The sequence below is a fragment of the Passer domesticus genome, chromosome 6, assembly GCF_036417665.1.
Source record: "Passer domesticus isolate bPasDom1 chromosome 6, bPasDom1.hap1, whole genome shotgun sequence".
In the NCBI taxonomy this organism is placed as follows: domain Eukaryota; kingdom Metazoa; phylum Chordata; class Aves; order Passeriformes; family Passeridae; genus Passer; species Passer domesticus.
This window is the reverse complement of record NC_087479.1, coordinates 60,352,384-60,375,851: the sequence shown is the minus strand read 5'-3', so window position 1 is coordinate 60,375,851 and position 23,468 is coordinate 60,352,384. Positions and strand designations below refer to the sequence as shown.

At 40.0% G+C, this 23,468-nt stretch overlaps 1 protein-coding gene and 1 long non-coding RNA gene across 4 annotated transcripts in view; one reads left to right on the top strand and one right to left on the bottom strand.

Annotated features, from left to right (window-relative positions):
• Positions 1-23,468, bottom strand: part of GALNT18 (polypeptide N-acetylgalactosaminyltransferase 18) — a 209,243-nt gene that overhangs the window by 144,188 nt on the left and 41,587 nt on the right. The window contains exon 1 of one of the 3 annotated variants that reach the window (XM_064426188.1): positions 15,977-15,998. The exons of the other annotated variants lie outside the window; for them this stretch is intronic. Coding sequence (XP_064282258.1) covers positions 15,977-15,983 — 7 coding nt within the window. The 5' untranslated portion in view covers positions 15,984-15,998. Of the gene's footprint in view, positions 1-15,976; positions 15,999-23,468 lie in introns of those variants that run through there. 3 annotated transcript variants of the gene reach the window in all.
• Positions 16,383-17,779, top strand: LOC135303915 (uncharacterized). Its single transcript, XR_010365335.1, has 2 exons — positions 16,383-17,025; positions 17,643-17,779. It is a non-coding gene; the product is annotated as an uncharacterized LOC135303915 (long non-coding RNA).

The window sequence follows — 23,468 nt, the reverse complement described above, 5'->3', positions numbered from 1 at the left end:
GCTGTATCACAGGAACTAGTTGTACCTTAAATCCCAGCTAGAAAGATGGGAGAAAGGAAGATACTTGTAGTGAACATTCAAGTGAATCGAATGTCTGCATTCTATTCTTCTAAAATTTAACTATTTTGCTTCAAAGGAATCTGTAATCTCAAGAAATCAGAATATAAGGTGTTCTCAAAACCTTTCAGACAAAAAAAAAATCTCATTTTCAGTCAGCATGAACAGCACAGATACATTAGTATGGATTAACCTTAAAGTATTGACAAAACAAGAAAAGGGGAACAGATTTTCAAAACACCACTTCTGTGATAAAGTAGATATTTATAAAATTATACCTGGAGGGACAGGTGCTTTCACAAATTAATTTATTTTCTATAGCTTTTGTTTCTCTGCATAATCACATATTTCTTTCATTAGTGTTTTTCCTTTTCCCATTTTGAATATTTTTCCTTTCTTCCTCCTCTTTCCCAAATGTTTAAACAAAAAGGGAGATTTCTCTACCACTTGAGAAAGAGACAATACTGGAATACCTGACAACATGAATTAAACTCATAGGCTTTGTTTGGCATATTTCTAGATAAAATATTAAAAGCATAAGAAAAGTATCTGTGATCTGAAAGGGTAGGGAAACCACTAGAACTAAAATGAAGTGAAAACACTATTACTTCATTCTCTTTTCCCATAACCTCAGCAGATAATTAATATTACCCATTTAAAAGCTTAAAATTGTACATTTTCCTCTGTTTATTACTGCAGTAATCTATTTGAAGGAGTCTGCCCATTTTTAAATAAAACATACAAAGTCTTGCCTTGATTCTTTGGGGTTTTTTTCTGCAAGGAACTGAGGATATCTATTACAGTAGCCTGAGGACTCTGTAACTTTCACACAACTGTATTTCTGCCCAACATCTAAATCTACGTGAGGAAGACCCTAAGGGACTCTAATAATGAGTGGCATGCATGCCACATGAAATACACTTACCAGGACTTGGTGCAGTATGACCAGGCTACTGGAAAGCTTATTTATTTTGATTTCAAAACTGCAACTCAAAACTTGATGAGAAAACTCCCAAACTTACTTTCCTTCTCCATCTATAATTCTGAAGAAATTAATTTGCACAAGTTTAAGATTCATGACAATGCTGACCACAATACTCCATGTGATCCAAAGCACATGGTGAAAGTGTTCCATGGTGACACTTTCCTGTGGGATCATTCAGTAAAGGAACAGGTGCCCCTGCTTTACCTATTTATTGCTATTTTCCTGCCCAGTGAACTGCATCAGTGCCAGGGCAGTGTAACCTGTGTCCTACAGCTCATTTCATGGGCTGTTTTAGACACACAGTAAACATGGATTCACCAGCAGAAGGTACTTCCAGGTTCACTGAGGGTTTGTTTTCACTCTGAAGTGGTAACGACTCCACAATTCCCTGAAGTACAAATTGCTGAAAGCCAGGAGAATATTTCAGGGAACCTGATGTTCAACGCATTTTTTTTCCTTCCCTCCATATACATGCTGCCAGAGACAGGACAACATAGCAGAAAAGCCTTCCCACGAGTAGCTCTATATTCATAACAGAACACGTTATACCATGAATTATGCACTATACAGCGCAGTGCTCATTACACAACATGTGTATTATATAACACACTGACATTTCCTGAAGCAGGTAATTATGCAATGTAACTTATTAACCAAAATCCATGCCACAAACCGCTCCTATGAAATATGTGAGATTAGGCATTTTTAAAAAGTAATAGAGTAAAAAGAAAATTGGGAAGAGAAACTTGATCTGCTTCTGCTTGGTAATCAACACTTTTTTGACTCCGAGGGTCAGATATGCAAAAGCTGTAGCTGAAGTCCCAGAACAATATTTTCATCAAGAGAAGGTCTGGCCAGAGAAACACAAGCCCCTTTGTTTCTCATGCATCATTTGTATGTATTTGCAGGACTTAATTCAGAGAAGTAACCTTCTAGTTTTGCAAAATGGCCTGAAAGAGGCTAAATAAAAATGCACATGCTTTCACCACTTTATCTGAAATGGGAGAGCTATTGGTGTGAAATGCTGAAGAAATTCATTACTACATTGAATTAAATGTAGTAGTACCACCGTTATTCTGAATTTTAGTGAGAGGGAAAGGATTAACTGTTCATATCAGTGAGATATTTATTGATGGGAGCCTTAGTAACAAAGCAAAACAAGCCAATCCCTTTCCAGTTTTACACAAGATATCCTTTTGGATCTCTTTCTTTGTGAGCCTTTGCCAAAAGGTGAAAGCATGACAGGTATTAAAGAGGGTAATTAATACAACACTTGTTTGCACCTTACATTCTTTGTAAGGTAAAATGTAAGGGCATGTCAGAAAAAGAGGTCAGCTGTAATCTGGGAGTGAGGAACTAATCTGCAGTATGAGCTGTGGTGTTTGAGATCAACACAGATTACATTAATCTCAGTGACCTGCCTGCAGTGACTCCCAGAACAGTCATTGTGGGGCTCCTGCAGATTAATGCTTCCACAGGAGGCAGGGGAGAGGCACTCAGCACAGCTCATCACCTCACAAGGAGTGCCACTGGCAGCATAAATAAGACAGATTTCCAAGCCAAGTACATCTTACTGAATTTCTGTGTCACTTTGTGCTCACATTCAGCATGAGCCAGGAGCGACTCGCTTTTGTGCCTTGATGCACACAACATTCCATGGTTCCAAAGATAAGTTTAGTAACAACCTTTTAAGGATGCAAATGTGAGATACCTCTTGTTTTCCAAGGAAACTCTCACCTCCTACTTGAATGTGTGCCCACTGGAGGACTCTCATGAATAAATCCCATTGTGGAAATCCCAGGGCTGCTACTGAACGAACAGCAGCACCTTTCAGAGGTGGCATGTCAGTGAACCCTCCCTTGCTGCCATGAGCTAAGAAATACACGGAGCCAAAAACCTCAAGGAAGGGCAGTTACACAAATGTGCTGCTTGAGTTGTATAAATAGCGTTCCATTCAGTGCCATTAAAAACAGTCATAAAACCCAGTTTGTATTCCTGCAATATGCTTCATTTCCCAGTTTAGGCTTGGTTTATACATTAAAGGTTGTTTTCTCTCAGGCAAACAGAGATGACTATCAGTTTTTTCATGGGACTCCACATGCCAAACACTTTATAGCCCAGGGACTTTATTACACACATCTTCCTGCCAGAATGTGAAATTACTGATCTGAGCTTTCGTTTTCTTTTTTTTGTTGTTGTTTTGTTGTTGTTTTTTTTTTTCCTGCACTCACCAACCTCCATCTGAAAGAAATCCAACTATACAGTGATTTTCTATATTCAGTTTTCTCTAGGATCCAAGTTTCTGGATCCCATATTCCAGCTGGGGCTTATTTTTAGTCCAGATGACATTTGTTGTAAGAGTCCCAATTTGCAAAGAGACCTGGATCTAGTGTTTACTGTGGTTGGCATTAATTTCTCAGTGCAGCTGAAAGTCCAGAATTTTGTGTGGTACAGGACCATTTCCGAGTACAATGGAGGATTATATTAATTTATGAGAACAGATACCTGATAAACCACTGGGGTTAAAAGGGCTGAAATTCATTCACATTCTGTTCAGGTTCAAACCTTTGATTTCCACACTTCCCTGTAAAATACCATAGTGGAATCTTCCCTGCTAGCTAGGCTCCCATTATTATATTTTTTCAAAACTTATTCTTTACCTCTCACTGCAGAGACAACCAGAAAGATTTGGATTTTTTTTTTCTGTGAAAGATGATAATGAACCTTTCTCTTCATAGAGGAACTTTGAAACAGAAGATGTAAACTGATAGAACTGTGAATTTCAAAGGACAAATCAATCCTATATTGACCCGAGAAAGACTATCTGGGGCCAAGACTCAGGTGATTTCCCTTTAAAATACCCTTGTATCTGAATGTGCCTCTGAAAACATTTTGATAAGCAGAGAAGGTGAGGATACAACAGATAAATTTCCTCTCCTGGGTTATGAGGACTTGTCTTGCCTGCTGTTATCTCAAAGAAAGAAACTTTTCAGACCTAATTTTATCCATTACAGAGCAAAGTAGCTCAGGTGAACACAGGGCAAGCTTGCCTGACTGCCTCTAAGGCGCACAAGAACTTGTATTCCTTTTGGAACTGCTAAAATCAACTTTGCCCTGGTGTTGCCATGTGGGCTGCAAGACAATTACAAGATATACCCATGATTCAGAGGAAGGCATCAAGGCCTGGAAAGCCCCAAGAATGTATTCAATAAACTGGATTACTCAACAGATTCTTATATTCCTACGTACCATTTCTCCACAAGCATAATGGGAGAGAAGGTCAGCTTCCATCAGCGCTCTCAGAGGCCTGGATTTCTGGGGAAAACCCTTCTCTTTGACTCTGTGGCTGCTCTGCTGCTGTGAGTGCAGATCCTTACCTGGCACAGAGCAGAACCTAACTCTGGACAGCTACACAGAGCATGGTGAGTCGCAAATAACTGTGGAGTAAAAGGTTTTAAATGTATTTACTCAAAGTGGGTTCATAACTGACTCTTGCTACATAAATTCACAAAGTAGCACTTCAAAAATTTATCAAAAATACGTCCCCATTAACTATTTTTTTTGAGAAATATTTATCCTACACACAAAAATCTATGTGACAGTAGTTAAGATACACTGGTTGAAATGAATTAAAAACAATATCAGTTGATTAGTTTAACTATCTTTATCTATTCCAGTTACGGATTCTGTACCATCCATTTTACTACAGACATCTGGATTTAACAAAGCCATTGTTAGAAGCAGTAAAATACTTTTCACCTTTCATAAAAGGAGGTTTTAATAATAAATCAGACTCAAGGATACAAAGAGTACACATGGAATATAGCCTTTTGCATCCACAGAACTGTCCTGTGGCCACTTGTTCAGAAAACTGATGTTGCTCTAGGAAAAAACCCAACCAATAAAGTTCCTACCTTTTTCAATCTAAGCCTATTTTAACTCTTTTTACAGAGCACAAAGAAACCAGGGTGAACATATTGTGTCTGAACTGATAGGTCAGAGTAGTGCTTGGTATCCAACTAAATGGCAAAGGAAATGATGCATAAAGAAGAAAATTGTAACGCAGCCATGGATCACTTCTGACACTTTCAATTAAGGTTTTGTTTAGTTAAGCACTTACAAGTTTTAATGAGTGGTTTTGCAAAACATTAATTAAAATATTTCCACTTAGGTTGCCTGACTTCACAAAAACTCCTTCAAAACCCTAAAACATCATATTTATATTTGATTGTTTTCATATATTTTACTTTCAGATAACTGCACTCCAGAGCAATACTAAACTCCGATGCTGAATTCTTTGCAAACTAAACTCTGCACAGAGTTCTTTTTATTAGGAACATTTGCATGTCAAGATTCCTAAATTTGCATTATTAACATATTTTTTAATAATTCTATTTCATGAAGGAAGGATTATTCCATCTATAGAAATGCATCTAGTGAGAACTGAAAATCAACTTCAAAACTGAAAATCTCTCCATAATTAAAGCACACCAGAAGTAAATCCTTAGGGTGAACTTCAGCATGGTAGTTTTGTTTGGTAATGCTCTCTTTCCTGGTATTTACTGAGAATGTGTGTTGCTATGATAGAGGAAAAAAATCAATGTATTTGTTGATACCCATTTTACAGCCATGCTTGTAAAATCACTGCACCCCTGAATGCGCTACTGTGAAAATTTCTGTCTTCCCTTGCAAAATAATTTTCATTCCTGCTACTCTTGAATTTATCAATTACATTCCCACTGAAACCATAGCTGGCGGGGGGCAGTGGGAAGGTAAACCACATTTTTATTTATTCTTGGATGCATCAAACAGGTAGAATCCTTTCCCAATCAAAGACTGGCTTGATGAGAGCCACCAGGAATGAGAATCAGCATAAATTACAGAGCCTGAAATAACTTTGCTTCAGAAAAGAGAAACAAATCTATCCAAAGCCCAATACAAACAGCAGGCCTGACAATCCAGTTCATACTGCAGCAACTCGTGCTGCATTTCCTTGCTTTGGAAACCTACAAGTATGGACAGTATTAGCCACAACACTGGAAAAAGCTCTATATTTCAAAATATGCAATTGTTGTATTTCAATGGCAGTTTTTACATGAAAGAAAACAACACTACTTGTAGACAACCACTCCTAGGGCATTTCACAATTTCAGTGTTTACGAACATTATTTCTTTCAATAAAGCTTAATGTGCCTCTTGAAGTTGTTCAGGAAATTTGTCCAGGTTTCACTCCCTCATGAGACAGGAGATTTGAGTCATAACATAAATATTCAAACAGTTTTGCACTTCCTATTAAACAGCAATACATTTCCACACCACCTAAACAAGAGTAATGGGAGTACCTATTTTCACTAAAATGAAATATGCTTTAAAAACAATGACTTTGCTTTTATTCATTACAATAAAAACTTTAAAATAGTTTAAATAGTGACCTATGTTATCATACTTTCTAATTTAATTCCTTTTAATATTTCTCAAACACAGCTGAAGAACGTGCTTGTTGGAAAGGTAGGAATGTACAGTTTATGAGCTACATCCCATTGATAAATCTCAGTTATAGAGAAGTGCTAAATTACTTTGCAAAATCATAGATGCTAATATCTAGTGGGCAATTAATTTGATTTCCCAAGAAGCCTGTTCCCTGACTAAATTAATGTGCATGCATTTATGTTGTTGGACACTACTCTGGTCCATCCTCTTAATCAGAATTAAATACAAGAGCTAAGAGCCAAGCAGAAGAGGCCTTCTCTCTCCCTGTTTAATAGTTTGATGCTGTTAGTGGCATCCCAGCTATTATGGACAAATAGCATGATTCATATTTCAGAGTCTCTGAGTGCTTTTGGGGAAAAGAGAATGGCATCAGGAACAAAAAACAAAGGACGAAAAAACCTCAAAATGTTCACAGCTTCCACTTTGGAAAACAAAAGGGTTTCACAGGAGATAGGGCCACTTTCTCTGTTTCTATTTTCATTCTCAGGAACAAATATTACAGAATTAATTCGTCCCCTAACTTTCAGCCTCCTGCTTCCAGCAAGGTTGATTCTGATAAGACATTTATACTTGCTTGGAAAGCAGTGAGACGCAGTGGAAATCATCTTCTAAGTCTACAAAATTTTTACAGCCATGTCCAAGAACTTGCACTGTTTGGTGATTTCTCTCCAAAACGGCCTTCCAAATCCACCAGCAATGTATTACCTTCGTACTGTTAAGAGAATTATTTAATCTCTGTAACAATGCCTTCCCTCGGCTTTGAAAGATCATTAATGAAGGCAGCCATTACATCAACCTCAGAAATGCCATTAAAATATATCTATCCATTTATTCATGCATAAAGGTTAACATTGAAACTGTTATTACCACAGTGTGCTGCTTTTCTAGTCAAAAATTTTTTAGAAATATTTAAAAACCTACTTGCTTAACAGCTGCCTACAGAGAGAGTTCACTTTTCATTTACTTCTCAATAAAGTCCAGAATTCCAACTACATGGTATCATTTTGCGTCCTTTTTGCTCCATTTAAGATAGGTTCCCAGACTCATATATCACAACATATTTCCTCTTTCTGGGATGTATATTTAGAACAGCTGATTCACCATCAGTGCCAACATGCTGACACACCACAGTATTTTTTGCATGAAAACCACTACTTTGTCCCTTGCATTTACGCAACTAAGCAAGTTTACGGGTTTTTTTAAAAGCAGAATTTTTGTTCCTTCTTATTTCTCACAGAAATCTATTCTAAAACTTACCCAGCACAGCAATTCTATTTTAGTTGATGCTACTCAGAGACCACCAGGCTAAGCAATGCCAAGCTTCGGGCAAATGAAGAACAGCTAACACCAGCAGTGCAGGCTGGAGCCCTTGAAGACTGAACAAAACATTGCTTTCTAATATCCCTATGTGCATAAATACAGCCACACCTTAATTATCTCCCCTCTGTTTAAACAGAACTCCATCTATTATCATAACTGCTTCTTACATCCATGTCTGCCTGCTGGAGTCCCCACAGCCTTGAAGTGCCCACAGTGACATTGAGCTCTGCTCTAAGCTGGGCTGCTGCTCGTGTTTGAAGAGGGTTCCTGGGTGGGACTGGTCTCCTTTTGGAAACATCACTGGGGTCAGGCATCAGCCACAACTTCAAAGCCAGCTGTGCCAACCTCCCAGATATCCCAGGGTGTTGTGCGTCAGGGTTTCTGGTAGGGATTCAGCTGCACTTCTTTCCTTAATCCTGAGCCACTGCAATCACACTACTGAGGTAGCAGTGCCTAATCAGTTCTGGAAGTGGTACAGAGCTCCAGGAAGAGGAGTCTGGCAGGTGACACCCAAGACAGAGGCCATCTAAAATAGGTATGCAACTCACAGAACTAAAGAAATCAAAACTTTCGATGGAAATCAGAAGTCTGATGCCTCTGAGCTGGTTTCAAATTCCCAACAGCTGAATTGCCATTCTGGAATCACTCAGTGGCAAGCAACCTCAGTAGCCCCCATCCCACACAAATTTTGTGGGAATTTGTGTCTTACGGTCAAAGAGGACAGCAAGGCTCTGCAACTGACTGGAAACAGGAGTCTCATTTGTCCCCTTCCTCATCCTCTTGGACAACCACAGCCCTTTGCTTTGGAAAATGAACAGTCCCCCAGAAGTCATCAACACAGCTCACATGCTCAGCGTTTACCTTTTTTGTAAGGCTTTTCTTTTTCTTTTTTTCTCACAAAAGAACCACATCTGGAGAAAAAAGAATCATGAAACTAAACCGGAACAGGGAATTGCTTGCTAATGCAAAAAATATTAAGAGAAAGTTAATCCACTCAACCAACACTAAGTTGCATATGGATTCTGATATAAGGGGCAGATGGCAAATAGCTGCCATTTGTTAATGACTTAAATTGTCACTATAAACTGACACGGCTCTCACACAAGTGTCAAGATTATTATTCAACATTACAAAAAAATTCTGAAGGAGTTGCCATGCTCAGATCATCTCCAGCTGCAGCAAAGACACTCTTAGGAAGAAAACATCTGAAGTTTTCTAAGTGCTCATCTGAAATGTACCCAACTGGCCTCCAGTTGAACTGTCACTATTCCCTGTGCTGATTTCTCTCCACAGACTCTCATCCCACTGGGAAAACTCTGCAGTTGCAGTGATTTGGAGAAGGTAGGTTCCTGTGCAAGGATATACCATCATTCCTGAGACCAGGCACTGTGATCCTTCTGCACACTCTGCCAGGGGTGCACTACGTCCAAAATAAGAGCAAAGTGGGCAGTGTTATTGCTAAGAGGCTAAAATGCATTAATTTTTTTTTAAAAAGTAAACTGTACCTAGAGCAAAACTCATCAATCAGCTTTTCTCAGAGAAATCTTTCATACCTAGTTCAAACCTGCTCAGCAAATATTGACTGACAGAAGAAAGCCAGATTATGAGGAAAACTCTCAGTACCCTAAGTGTGGAAAACGAGATATTACTTTCTTAAAATAATATATTTTCTTTTAAAATAAGGAATAAATTAAAGAAATACTTGGCACAGTTTTATTAAAAACATTCATTAGTTTTCTCTGAAACACCAACTTGGGCAAAACTTACTTTCCCATTATTTTCCCATTTATTAGACCAGCCAAGTTTGCACTTGTTTTGTACATTATATCATGTCTAAACATCTCCCTTGATTTGCACAGCTCAAGAGGTCTTTTAAGATCTACCCTCTGGAACACAATCCCCTATTCTGCTGTAAAATAAGCAGGTAACAACCCACAGCTTCCCTCTGTGCTGGTGTGATGTGTGATTCTGACCAGCACTGCCCTCTGGTTCTAGTAAGCTTTTCACTCCCCAGTGCACAGGGCACCATAAACCAAGTGGCTGAACCAAGTAGATGCTTTCACTTCATCAGCTTCCACTGGCCCAGTAAAGGGCAAATTCCTCTCCAGCTTTGCCTGCCCTGCACACAGGGAGCTCCTGAGCTCCAGAGACAGGCCCTGGCAGCAGTGCCTCCATTTAACAGGGCTGAAAAGCCTCACAGGCAACACAGCACACACCAGGAGAGATCTAGGACACAGGTACATCCACAAAAATATTTGGCTCCAGTAGCTTTTTCATTAAGCAATAATGCAAAAATACACCCATGGAATGTGAATTAAGGCCTGCTGCAATTAGGAGGGTGATCTTTTTAGATGGCAATTTGTAATTTCACTCTTCTAGCTGTGCCCTGACAGACATGGCTGGCTGCACCTTACAAAGCTGAATTAGGCAGTTCGTCTAAAAGGAGAGAAAATGAAAATTGGCCAGCAGGGTTGCTTCTGATGACTCCACCTCAATTAGGCAGAATTATTTCAGATCCTAGCACCACAGTCTGAAGATGCAGATCTCAGCTAAGCGACTCCTGACAGCTCCCTGGGTTCCTTGCTCACGTTTTATGGGGCATGCAGGCTCCGTGCACGGGTGTCTGGGTATCCTAAGGAAAGTTTCTCTTGGAATGTGCAGCCTACAGGAAGCTGGCTCCCACCCATGGATGGCAGATGGCACCATCAGAGCAGCACAGCTGTACTGTAAGTAACTCCTGCACTAAATGAATTACTGCCTCTGCTAATGGGAGCCACTGCCTCGGCAATGAAAACAACAGAGCCCAAAGGCAGCAGTGGTGGGGACTGCACTGCCCGATCCCCTCTGTCACACATTCCAGTAAAATCCACCAAGTGGTGGCTGCCCCTGGGCTGAGAGGACTTACACAATCTGTGTTTCATCTTTCCAACACCTCACTGAGCACCTCCTGCACACCAGCCCCAAAGCCCAGTCTGTGTGTCCTGCAGGTACAGCTGCAGTGCCATCCTGCCATTGGGTAGGGACAAGCCAGGCAGCCCATTTGCACAGAGGAGAACATTCCCCAGCCACACACGGGGAATTCCCACAGACTTGTTCCTGTAAAACAATGATGTTGTTAGGCATTTGAGCTACCCTGGATAAAACCATTAAAATATAGCTACACATGAACAGGCTAAAAGCAATTTACCAGTATAATAGAAAGTAATGCAAGCTTTTATTTCACACCACAAAATACATGTCAGTACCTAAGAGAAGCAAGGCTGTATCAGTACACTTTCAGAAATTATTAGGTCTGCTCTTTTCATGGTAACTAAGTATTATTTAATACTTAGTTACCATTATTTAATGGTTAAATTACAATGCAAATATCAGAACTTCAAAATGAAAATAAGAGGAAGGAAGGAAGGAAGGAAGGAAGGAAGGAAGGAAGGAAGGAAGGAAGGAAGGAAGGAAGGAAGGAAGGAAGGAAGGAAGGAAGGAAGGAAGGAAGGAAGGAAGGAAGGAAGGAAGGAAGGAAGGAAGGAAGGAAGGAAGGAAGGAAGGAAGGAAGGAAGGAAGGAAGGAAGGAAGGAAGGAAGGAAGGAAGGAAGGAAGGAAGGAAGGAAGGAAGGAAGGAAGGAAGGAAGGAAGGAAGGAAGGAAGGAAGGAAGGAAGGAAGGAAGGAAGGAAGGAAGGAAGGAAGGAAGGAAGGAAGGAAGGACGGACCCAGCCTTTCTTAAGGGACATCTTATCCTAGATCAAGGCTGAACACAGTGCATTATTTCCAAAGAATATCAGCCTTGAAGCCAGTAGGCAAATTTTATTCTGTCCACCAAGAGGACAGCTGGACTATGGAACAAACAGAACCACTAAACTCCAAGCTTGTGCTCAGCTGAAGAAGCCTGCACACAGAACAGTTTGGAAAAGAGAAGAAAAGACTGCTGAAGCATTAGTGATAACTGGGGGTGTGATCACCTTAACCAGAGGGTTCTGATTGACTTACACTGTGTTCCATTTTTCAAAGAAAGTCAGTCATTGTGAGAGGCCAGGGACAGGTACACAGGCAAGTCCAGCCAGACATCCTCAGCACGTGCATTAAGCCAACCAAAACACAGACCAACAAAGCACAAGAGAAAAAAGCAAGAGCTTTCCAGAGGTTTCTGCTGTACCTTCTACTGTTAAAAAAATACTAAAAAACTATAGAAAGATTCCATGTATTGCAATGGAGGAGTCCTATCTCTCCCTATTTACTTTTATTGCCTAAACATGTCTTACTGTGGGTTTTCAATCCCAAAATACTTTATTATTTTCAAATTTATGAACAGATCACAAAATTCCCTACCCACAGCACAAATCAATTATTCCACTATTTTTTGGAGTTAAAAACACTGAAGAAATGCACCTTCTCTTCCAAAAATTGCACCACATCTCTGTATTATCTGCACACCAAATAAATAAGCATTTTCTTTGTTTACATCCATATCAGGAAAAAGGACTGTCCTAACTTTTTAAGTAGTGTGGTCTTAAATGTGACTCCTGACTGGACAGCAAACATCACATTAAGAGGTTCACAGGCTTTATGAATATAGATTTTTATTGGTTTACATAAAATCTATTTCTTGCATGGAAAAGAATAGAAATTGTCCTTTGTAAGAGTAAGCAGAACTTCAAATTTGATGTCTGTACACAACTCTAACTGCCATCTGAAAACTGGCTGCAGTGATAGTTAATGACCTTGTATAATATTGTGACCTACCAAAGTGATGAAAAACAGACTGCCCATTTTTTGCTTTTATTTTTTGTAAATCTGTTCACTCATCCAACTCACTACCTGGAAATATTGCAGTTATTCACGGAAATACTATCAGTTTGTTCAGTATGAAAAACATAACAGAAATATAACTTGTGTGCATCTAAGAAAATGGAATTGTTCCATCTTTTGTATTGGCAGAGGTAAGAAAAAAAATTACAATTTCCCCGAAGTCACAATAATTTTAAACATTTAATTGGCCAAAATCTTGAGAAGGCATTCTTGCTGGCATGCCTTGGGGACACTGGATGCTAAAACATCTCCATTATGGACTTACAAAGATTTCAACTTGATAAATTGACTCATTCAGAGATTAATTACGCTGTTGACTCTGGGAATAGCACACTTTCTCCAAAGTTAAACTCTGGTGCATATATTCTTCCTAAGTGTGATATTATGTGCCTCACAGAAGTGAAATGCTGAATATACTGTTAAGCAACCTTTTCAAGAAATTAACAGGTCTGGTGGAGGTCACAGCTTAGAGGAATCATGATGTAATCTAAAAAATACAATCACGAACCAAAACATCAAGGTGCTAAAGAAAATTGCTTTCATTTTGTTTCCCAATACCAGTGGCCCAAGCAAGAAGCCCCACGGAAAGCCAGTTACTATTGTGAAAAACAGAACAGGTCTAGAAATACAGATTTTGCTGAAGAGCTTTAGCACACATCTTGCTGCTGGGTGACCATTTGAGTGTCCTGTGCCTCTCACAGGAAGCTGGTGAGGTACTCCTCTGGCTGCCCTGTAGCAGCATTATTTCAACAGTGGATTTACAAACATCTTCCCACGTTAGTTCTCCAGCTTCACAGAGAATGGAAATGTCTTCAAATTACAAGTTTAAAATAATCAGATAGGTTTTTAACAATCCTTATACGCCAACAAACTAATTAATACGCTGACTCTTTCCTTGGATTTCACCTCCAAGTTTGAAGACTTCTTTCCCACGTGGACTGAAGAATGGATGATAGGAAGATGCATAGACATAAAAATGCTCAAATACATTCATATAGCACCTTCACATAAATATTACAACAGCCAGCACATAAATGGGTGGATGATTTGTGGAGTGAGGCCAATTCTCTACACTAATTTCTGCAGTCCATTACCCACTCCTGTTTGTTATTATAATATCCAAGGCTCCCCATAGCAAGCGGAATATGCTGTTACAAGGAATATAAAGCATGTGCTAATGGCACACAGAGCAATGTTAGATGCAGGTCACAAGAAGGTCACAAGAAAGTAAAGCCTGGGGAAAAAGATCAGAATGTACAGACTCTTTTGGTCTTATGCTCCATAATCAGCCATTTTGAGAGCACTGTGTATGATATGTTGCTACCCACACCATCCAATCCCCCTGAAGTATCTCATATCACAGCTGGGAATAGTCAAAGCCTAAAAATTATATCCCAAAAGTTCTATGAGAGCAACATGTCTGTTTTCTTAGAGACACTTAAGCAGCTCTAATTGATTTGCCTTCCCCCATTGCCCCTCTCAGCTTCTCAGATTAAACAGTAGTGTTGGGAAAACTTGAGGGTAGCTGTGACTCTGGACATCATGAGCTGTTTAAGACTGACAGACAAGTGCAGAAGCAGTACCCAGAAACATCTGGCTCAGAGGAATCAGGATCCAGGATCAAACAAGGTTTCCAGTGTCAGCTGAGGTGGTGACAGGCTAACTTCTGAGTACCATAGCTGGTGAATGTCCTGGGCACCCCACCTTCCAGAGACACTTCACATGTCAGCTGTCTGGATCATCTTCTCCCAAAGAGAGAGGAAACTCATGATTCTACCCCAGCAAGTGAGATTCAGTGTGCCAGAAAAGCACAGGAAGAACCGAGAACATGGGAAGAGCAAAAGAGTCACGGAAGAACAGGGGGAAGACACAAGGTGGTTAAGTGAATGAGACATAAATCATACTGCAAAAAGGAAAAGTGAGGACACACAGAAAAAAAAGCTTGTGGAGATCTCGGGCACTGACCTGAGTTGCATCTTTTGCAACTACAGCTCAGTGCACCCAAGTCTATGAAATAGGATGTGATACCTTTTTACCCCTTGTCACTGCCTGCAGTGGGGACCAAGCCAGTGACAATTCTGATGCTTCCAAAAATGACAAAAGTGGGGGCCCTTCAGCCATAGCAACTGCAAGCAGAGAATGACTTTTGTTTAACCTTCTTTTTTTTTCTTTTTAAAATTCTTATTAGATTAAAAAAAAAAAAAAAAAAAAAAGAAGAGGAGAAGAAAAGTCATTGAGGACACCCTCCTGCCCTCTAACAAACATTCAAGACACCCGCTGCTCTGACTGGAAAAACACTCATTAATGATTTTCTGGATTGCAGGAGACAAAAAAATATTGCAGAAATAACTAACAGACCAATTTAATTTTGTTGGTTTTAAAAAAAAAATATATATATATGGATGCAAAGGCATGCCTCTCAAAAAGCCATTATGCCTTCTGTAATTTCCTTCAAGGTTTTTGCTTTTTTAAACTATTTACTTTTCAAGACTGTTATGATCTATGAAAGTAATTGCACTGGAGCCATTCTAATGGCTAGCCAGACATAAAATTCACCACAAATGAATTTACTCATTCAACTTCTTCATGGAAGGACAACAAAGCAGTAACTTTAATTTATGATGTTATTCCAACATTTAACTTACTTGGTACAATATAGCTCATGACCTTACACTGACTCAAACCCCCCTATACCTGCAATATATTATACTTCAATTTCATGCCCAAAGGAATTTTTTAGGAGTTCTTTGTATCTACAGGCTAAGGGCAGAAAGTCCCACTGCTCTTGACATTGCACCTCCCACACAGGAGCTCTCTAACCTCACCCAGTTTTACACCAATAACTCACAGTTTTCACAAGTCTTTCCAAAATTTAATCCAGATTCACTTTGTTAATTCTGCATCAAACTCAATGATTCAACTACGTCAGACTCTACTTTAGAACAGAAAGCATTAAGGACTAAATTTGAATTTTAAGACTGCTTGGCATTTACTTTGATAATTAAAAATTAGTTTTCAATCCGAATTTACTTATTCTAAGGTTAAAACCTTTGCATCTTGCTATATTTCTAGCTAATAAACCTACAGTTACTCGTCACTCATTTTAACACAGACAAAGGACAGAAAGACCAGCCTTTCAGCTGTTTGTATTTTTTTTTTTAAATTAAAAAATAGGCTTCAAGTCGAAGAGAAGAGACATTGCTAGTCACGGTGTCTAACCCCTTGGTAACCTGGGACATCAACACAGCAAACAAAAACATTTGACAAAAATCAACCTTGATATCACAGGTTCACCCTGCAGAAAAAAGCTTCACAAACAATACCTTGCATAGCAACTCCATGGGTTGTTCATGTGCCACTGGCCTGACAGCATGGATTAGGAGAAAACAAGATTAAATGAAAAGCCTGACTTGGATTTATTTTTCCCTGCTAGCATTCCAAAGCCAATGCCAGTGTTGGAAAGAGAAAACAAACTGAATTTCTCCAGTGACCAATATTTCTTCAGTAAAACTGATAACTAGATTTTTATCACTGAGCATTAACACTGGGGGGACACACAAACCAGAAACAAAGAACCACAGCACCTGAAACAAGTCAGACTGCTGGCCTTTGTCAAGAGCTGCTTGTTAATTTTAATCAAGCTCATCAGTGTTAACAGCTGATGATTTCTCTTCCTAGAAGGAACAATTGGCAGCACCTGCAAAGGTATTAACCCAGAACCTGCTTTAAAGTCGCAGGTGTAATGATGCAGAACTAGCTTGAGCAAAAATTAAACTAAAAAGTAACCCAGTATCAATATCTTGTTGAGTATACAGGAATGCAGATATTCCCACTGCACAGTCAGCACTGGCAATGAAACCCACCCAAATCTCTTCCTAGCAACTCAGAAATATCCCACTTTGCTTGTAGCATTTCTCATTCTAAGTGTGAGAAAATTAAAGTCAAAACCTAAGGAAGGAGAGTAAAAAAAATGCCCATTTGCTGTTATTGTTGGTTTTACCCTGACTTGGGAAACAAACAATCCATTTCTGCTCCATAGGTAGGACATTAGATATCTCTTATTTTCACATGGTTTCATTACCAACAATTTTTCCTCCTGCTTAGTAAGCAACCAAATAGTGACAAGCTTTTGTACAGCATCAGAGGTTTCTTAAATGCCATGTTTATAAATATTACCGCAGATACAAATTATTCTTGCCACCTGTCCCTTAAAATGTTAGGCTGCCCTTTAAATGTTTATTTTACCTGAAGTTCATCCATGTTGTGGAAGTTAATGAGCCTCCTGAAACTGCATCATAAATATTTCCCTCTCTGCAGCATTTCTTTTTACAGGAAGTGTCTGGGGGACCTCTATAAAGATCCACCAGATGTGGTAAGAGCCACAACTTTTTGCCAATTTGTGCATCTTAAAAACAGAGTGAGATTCTTTGTAGCAGCTGTATACAAGGGGAGCTAGCACACAGATAAGGGAGAAGTGGCATTTCTCTCCCATGTTCAAAATACAAACAATAATAAGAAAGTAGAAGGACATTTTAATTCCAGGCTGTCTGCCTGTGGGCAGGAACCCAGGCTGGTACAGGGAGCTCTCACAAGCACACCTTTAGAATTCCAGCCTGCTCCTTACCTGTGGTTGTAAATGAATCAGGTTTCAGGACTGTTTTGCAGCAGACATCAAAAACCACTTTAGGACTGTGTGTAAACCCTCTCTAGGTCAACTAATTACCCTCACTTTCCTCAGTTCTGGAACAAAACCATGGAGACAAATTTTGCTTTTAGGTTTTATCTCTGCAGTCGTATTCCTTTCACTACTATCACATGGGAATAATTACACTGGGATTTGGTTCAGTGGATAGGAATCTTGAGGTTTTGGTTTTTTTCCCTGTGAAGAGCCGTCAAGGGAAACTAATTGTAAAGAACTGTTTTGATAACATGATTTAATGGTAATAATGATTACAATTTTAGACTTTGTTATTGTATTTTGCATTCCAGCTTTGCCAGACATCTTTCCTGTAGGCTTCTTGAGAATATGGACATAACACTCACCATGTGAGCAACCCCCCTGGCATCAGAAACCTCCAAGAGGAGCACAAAACTAAACTGCTGAAAGGAGCACTCCCTAGCAACAGTCCTTTTGGAAAGCGAAAGGAAAAGAGGGGTAAAAGTTAAAGAAAAGCTCAGACTCGGTTTTCAATCCCTTCTGAAATAAACACGAGGGTAACTTTAAGGCTCATTACACCTGTTAGGCTGCGTGCCACAAAACCCGTGGTTCCAGACAGCTCCCAGCTGTCTTTAACAAAGAGGGGTTTCTGTTGCAGCCCTCTCTCCTGCAGCACTGGGGGTCCCACACCTGTGACCCCACCTACCAAAGTGCACAGCTCAGCCCTGAGCTGACCACGGTGTGCTGAGAACTCAAAACAAAATCATAAAAGCGGAAAGTCAGCTTGTTCCCCTCCACAAAGTATACAAGGAAGCAAATAGATTTGCTAAAGTGCAAATACAGAAGGGAAACAGGAGAGTTGCAGAGCCACCAGTGACAGGAATCTCTATCAATTTAAAAAGGCCATTTGGCAATAGCTTAAATCCAAAGCTTCCACTGCAGCCCCTGTATGCATTAATTCTGTAATACACAGAAAATAAAAGAGCGGGTGTGCATTTCTGTGAGACTTTGTGAAATAGGGGAATAAATGCAGATAGCCTGACCTGTGAGATGCGTTCACTGTTCTATTTTCAAGAGCATTTACAGAAGGGTAATTGAGGATTCAATATTAAATGAGCAAGTCTACATATGCACACTAAATTTGATATCCCTGCTTGTACAGTGGTAACTCCTGTACCTACTGAGCCCAACCTAAATCCAAGACTGTTTATATTTTATTAGGAAAGGGAATAAATTAAAAGTATTCCAACTTGCCATGCCACTGCTAGATCATAATTTGAATTTGAACCATTTACCACAGACCACCGTGAAATATTATTACGATGTTTTAGGTCTAACCAGTTTTGATATGAAAGGTATCTCCATGCAGAGGTACATCCTGGTAATCAGCAAAGCAAAGCACCCCCCAACCTGCATTATATCCAGGGAACTGCAAGGGAATTCTGACCAGGAAGATTCCAGGGTACTTCAGCAGGAAAGCTTTCAATGCTAAGAGCTCACAGTGCTGCTGGGTGAAGAGCAGCTCCTGCACTGCTCCCCTTCCCTTCAGCTTGCTGGAGTCACCCCCCTGCAGTCAGCGATGCTCACTGGGACACAGGTGGCTGCAATCTGCTCCCAGCATCTCAATTATCACTAATTGGTCACCTGAGCTTACCTGGGTTCCATCCTTAGGAACGAATGCAGTTTCTATATTTATGCTGAAAGGGTAGAAATTTCAGAACAACAAGCAGAAAAAGGGTATATTCAAGCTACAAGAAGTTCACTCTTCCTCACAACACTTTGGCTACAGTTTTCTTGGTCCTCGAGATTAGTGTAATCCTTGTTTTAATCTAATCTGGTTAGAAACAGTTAACAACAACAGAGAAATTATATTGTTGGAAAATGCAATGTGCTCTTTTGTAAGCTAAAAATAAGTTTTATTGTGAGAGGCTCCATAAATAAATCCTGAAGACTCTCTTAAGCCCCCATTCAAGTACATTTTGTAGGAGCTGAGTAAGGACACGATGCAGAAACAATCTGGTCTATCAGCCTGTGCTGTGAATAACAACACTTGAGTACTTCATCTTCTGCAGTTCATGAGCACTTCACAGAGGTCATTGTCCCCAGGATGTCCTTCTTACATAGCTCACACCACTTGCTAAGGATATGGCCACATGGTTTCTCATGTTTGCATTCCATGTAACATGTTAATCCAGAAAAGCAATAAAAATGTGGAATGCATTAAAAAAAGTAATAAAAATATGTATTTTGAGTAGGCACTTCATGTTACAAGCTGCTTTTTCTTAGTGACAGTTACTCTTAGCTGATTTTTCCACTTCTAACATTGCTGCCAAACCACTGACAAGGACTTTCAGGAAAGGATAACGAAACAGACAGAAAAAACAAGGCATATGCTGAGGTTATACCAGACCTTATGTTATTTCTTGTGACTTCCCAGACTAAGGAAAGACTTCAGTAACACAGAATTGCTTTAATAATTGTTCTACATGACTAAAAGAAGCCAGTTTTTAGTAACACGTGGTATACATAGAATCACAGAATTCGGCAGGCTGGAAGGGACCATGGGAGGATCATCTGCTCCAAGCTCCCTGCTCAAGCAGAGCCATCCCAGAGCACAGGACTGTGAGCACAAGGTTCTGGAGTATCTCCAGAGAGGGAACCTCCACAGCCTCTCTGGGCAGCCTCTTCTAGTGCATGATCACTGCACAGTAAGAAGTTCTTCCACATGGTCAGGTGGAACTTCCTGGCCATCAGTGTCTGCCCTTGTCCTGTTGCTCAGCACCACCAAACAGAGCCTGGGCCATGCTCTGACACCTCCCTGCAGACACTGACAGACATCAATGAGTGTTGTGCACACTGCTGCAATTAGCACTGTTCAGAAAATTTGTTCTTAACCTCCTTATAATGGGGGGGGAAGGCACAACACAAACCACATACGGCACAAGGGTAACCAGTGAGACCAGAGAGTAGCAGTTACACAATAAATTAATAAATGCTATTTATTCATTGTCATCTAGGCCTGTCCAAAAAGCTCTTCAACAGCAGTCTCATTTTATAAGCTACTCACACAGGTAAAGTCACAAATGCGCTCAGCTCTATCTCAGAATGAAAATCATTAAATATTTTACTAGGTCAAGGCAGGCCTAGATCAAAGCTAATTATTCAAACAATTATTAAATATTTCAATCTTCTATAACAAGTTACTTTCTGCAGTGCTGCTACCACAGGTTACCCAGACCCTTCTGGGAGAAGAGCCATAGGGTTTGTTGGAAGGCTCATCTGAAGGTGTTCCAGTATATGGGTATGAAGGTTTTCTAATGTTTTCCAACATCTCACTTATCTCACCTGGGATATAAGATGACAGTCACTGGAGAACCACAATAATATTTGGGTTTTTTTCAAAGAACTGTGATTTCCTCTCAGGCTAACAAGTTTCCAGACCAAGAGCTGTTAGAGAGCATTTTGGGCAGACACTGTGGCCTATGTGCACAACCCTGCAGACAAAAAACAATGGACATTCTGTGGATTTAGAAGCATGCTGCCCTTGGACAGCCAGCAGGAGAAAGTTTGCCAACTGCATCCCAGGGAAGAGGATGTGAAAGAACATGGTCTGAAGATTCTAACAGAGGATGAGAAGATGTTCTGCTGATATTGCTGACAAGCTGAGCTACATGACCAAGACATGTTCAAGAAATAGTCTTTGTTTTATGTATAAGTGCTTTGTTAACCAATCAGATACTTCCCCGTGTCGCTTGAACCTGGAACCATATAAATGTACTCTGAACCTAACAATAAAGGAGCCTTGATCATACTTCTATGAAGACGCGATCCTTGACTCTGGAGGCTCCTCCTCCTCTTCCCCCCTTACCACTACTCTCTCTTTCATGAAGAGCCAGCAGTGTCTTCCTTCACAGGTCCCCATACTTAATGAAAACAGATCCCCAGTGTGCAGGAGGAGAGCAAAGCTGGCATTGCAACAGGAGCAGTGAGGAACATCTCTGAATGCAAAGCCTGCACTGCACCTGTGACGCCCAGAATCCCACATTCAGTCCTTCCAGGCTTCCACTTGTTTCCATGATGAAGGGCAGCACATTACTAATATCAGCCTAAGGCAAATGGAATGACATCACCAGCATTCTCCTGCATACCTGCCTGACTTCTCAATCACCCTACTTGTTACTTGTTTTGCTGTTATTTGTAAAACTTAATGCACATTTAGATGAAATATGTATAAGGGCGCCACACAGCAAAATCTCAAGCAGGTTGTGCCTCTTGCACAGGCATTCATTTTCCCCTACAGGAAATCTTTTAGGTGCATGGAGCTTTATCTTCCCCTCTGTAGTGAAATCTCACCAAAAAAAAAAACGCAACAAAAACAACAACCCACAAAAAAAATCAAAACAAAACAAAAAACCCACACCCAGCAACAACAACAACAACAAAAAAAAAAACCAAACCAAAAACAAAACAAAACCACAACAAACAACCCCCCCCAGTTTTATTAGTTTTCTGGCTAATCTTTTCAGTAAATATATTTTCAACCTTTCTACAGTGCAGGCTATATGAAAATGATATGTGAAGAAATGAAACTCTGAGAAATAAAAAACACTAAAAACCAAAGCCATAAAAGTCATTTTAAATAACAATCTAACAACACCTAGGAGAATCTGCATCTTAACTTCATTTACTCTTCACTCCTAAGCTTTGAAGACATTTGAGACACATGATTCTGACAGAGAAATTCAGAGTACCTAGTGTGTATTCAAGAGCCACTGAAACAAGAATATCATTTTAATGTAAAATAAAGCATCATCAAAAAAGTCACACTGACGAGTGAGTCACCCTATTTTGCATGCCATCCTTAGCTATCAATGCTACCACTGGTTATATAAAGAAAGACATAATGTTAAGAAATTCATTTAAACTAGCAAAATGTGGATAGGTACAGGTCACATGCACATGACACAGGGATGGAACAGTGACCAGAAAAGCCCAGATAAAATTGTTTCTACCTTACCTATTTTCACAAGTTAATGAGAACTAGATCACTGATTCCAAGCAAAAGACCTGGCAGAAGGAATGCTTAGCTTTGGAAGTGTTCATCAGCATGGCAAGGAGCAGATCATGGTGATGGAAGGGGAAATGGAGGGAAATGGGCATGGAAAACCACAGGTGACGTTAAACACTGAGACCTCATCTATCTCAGTAAATCCACGGTGTGAAAATGCTTGAAGTTTCAGAAGGGAATGGAAAACATTATCATGCATGCTTGCCCTGCTGTTGTAGTTTATGGCTGCTGCTCAAGACAGGACATCTTTTATTTGATCCAGTACTGTTAGGTAATAAAAGTGGTGTAACAGGAAAACAGACTGGAGAGATGCTACAAAGACCACCATACCACTGCCTACCAAAAGTACAATCCACATGGAAAACAACATTTGATTAAAATTCACTTTCACATCTAATGAAATTTGGTCAGCAACATGACAATCCTCAACTGGCCTCAGTCTGTCACAGATGTGACACAGAGGTGACAGATAAGATAGTGTTCTGTGGGCTAAAGGGACTGCTGAAAGGAATTGTGCACATAATCAGACCAGTAATAAAGTAGTCTCTAATTTTGTCTACATTCTTTCGTGTCCTCCTGCCCATCCCCTTGCTTGTTTCATTTGCATACCATGACTGTTTGTGGCAGTGCAAATCGTTCAGGGTGAGAACCCTGACTGATGTTTGCACAGGGCTCCACACAGCAGGGAGCATTCCCTGCAAGCCCCTGCCTCTACCAAAACAGAAACGGTGGGAAGTAAGACAGGAGAGCAGCTGAGGGTAATGGCATGATAGCAATGTCAATTCTCTGAGAGCAGCACTAGACCTACAGTGAGTGGCAGAAGGACCAGCAATGCAGGAGACATTTTACCTTTGACACATGGCTACATGACTCACATTTTAGTCCTTTCTTAACATTCACTTTCTCCTAAAGGAAATTTGTTCATGCTCTACAGCTTCACTTATTCTATATTAACAAATATCAGCTGCATAATGAAGTCCAAGTTTGGCTTTTATTTTCAACTGAATGCTCATCATCTCCAGCAGCATCCACATTTTCTTCCTGTTTACTTCTCTCTTCCATGTCTCTTGTTGATCCACTTTGGCTTCAG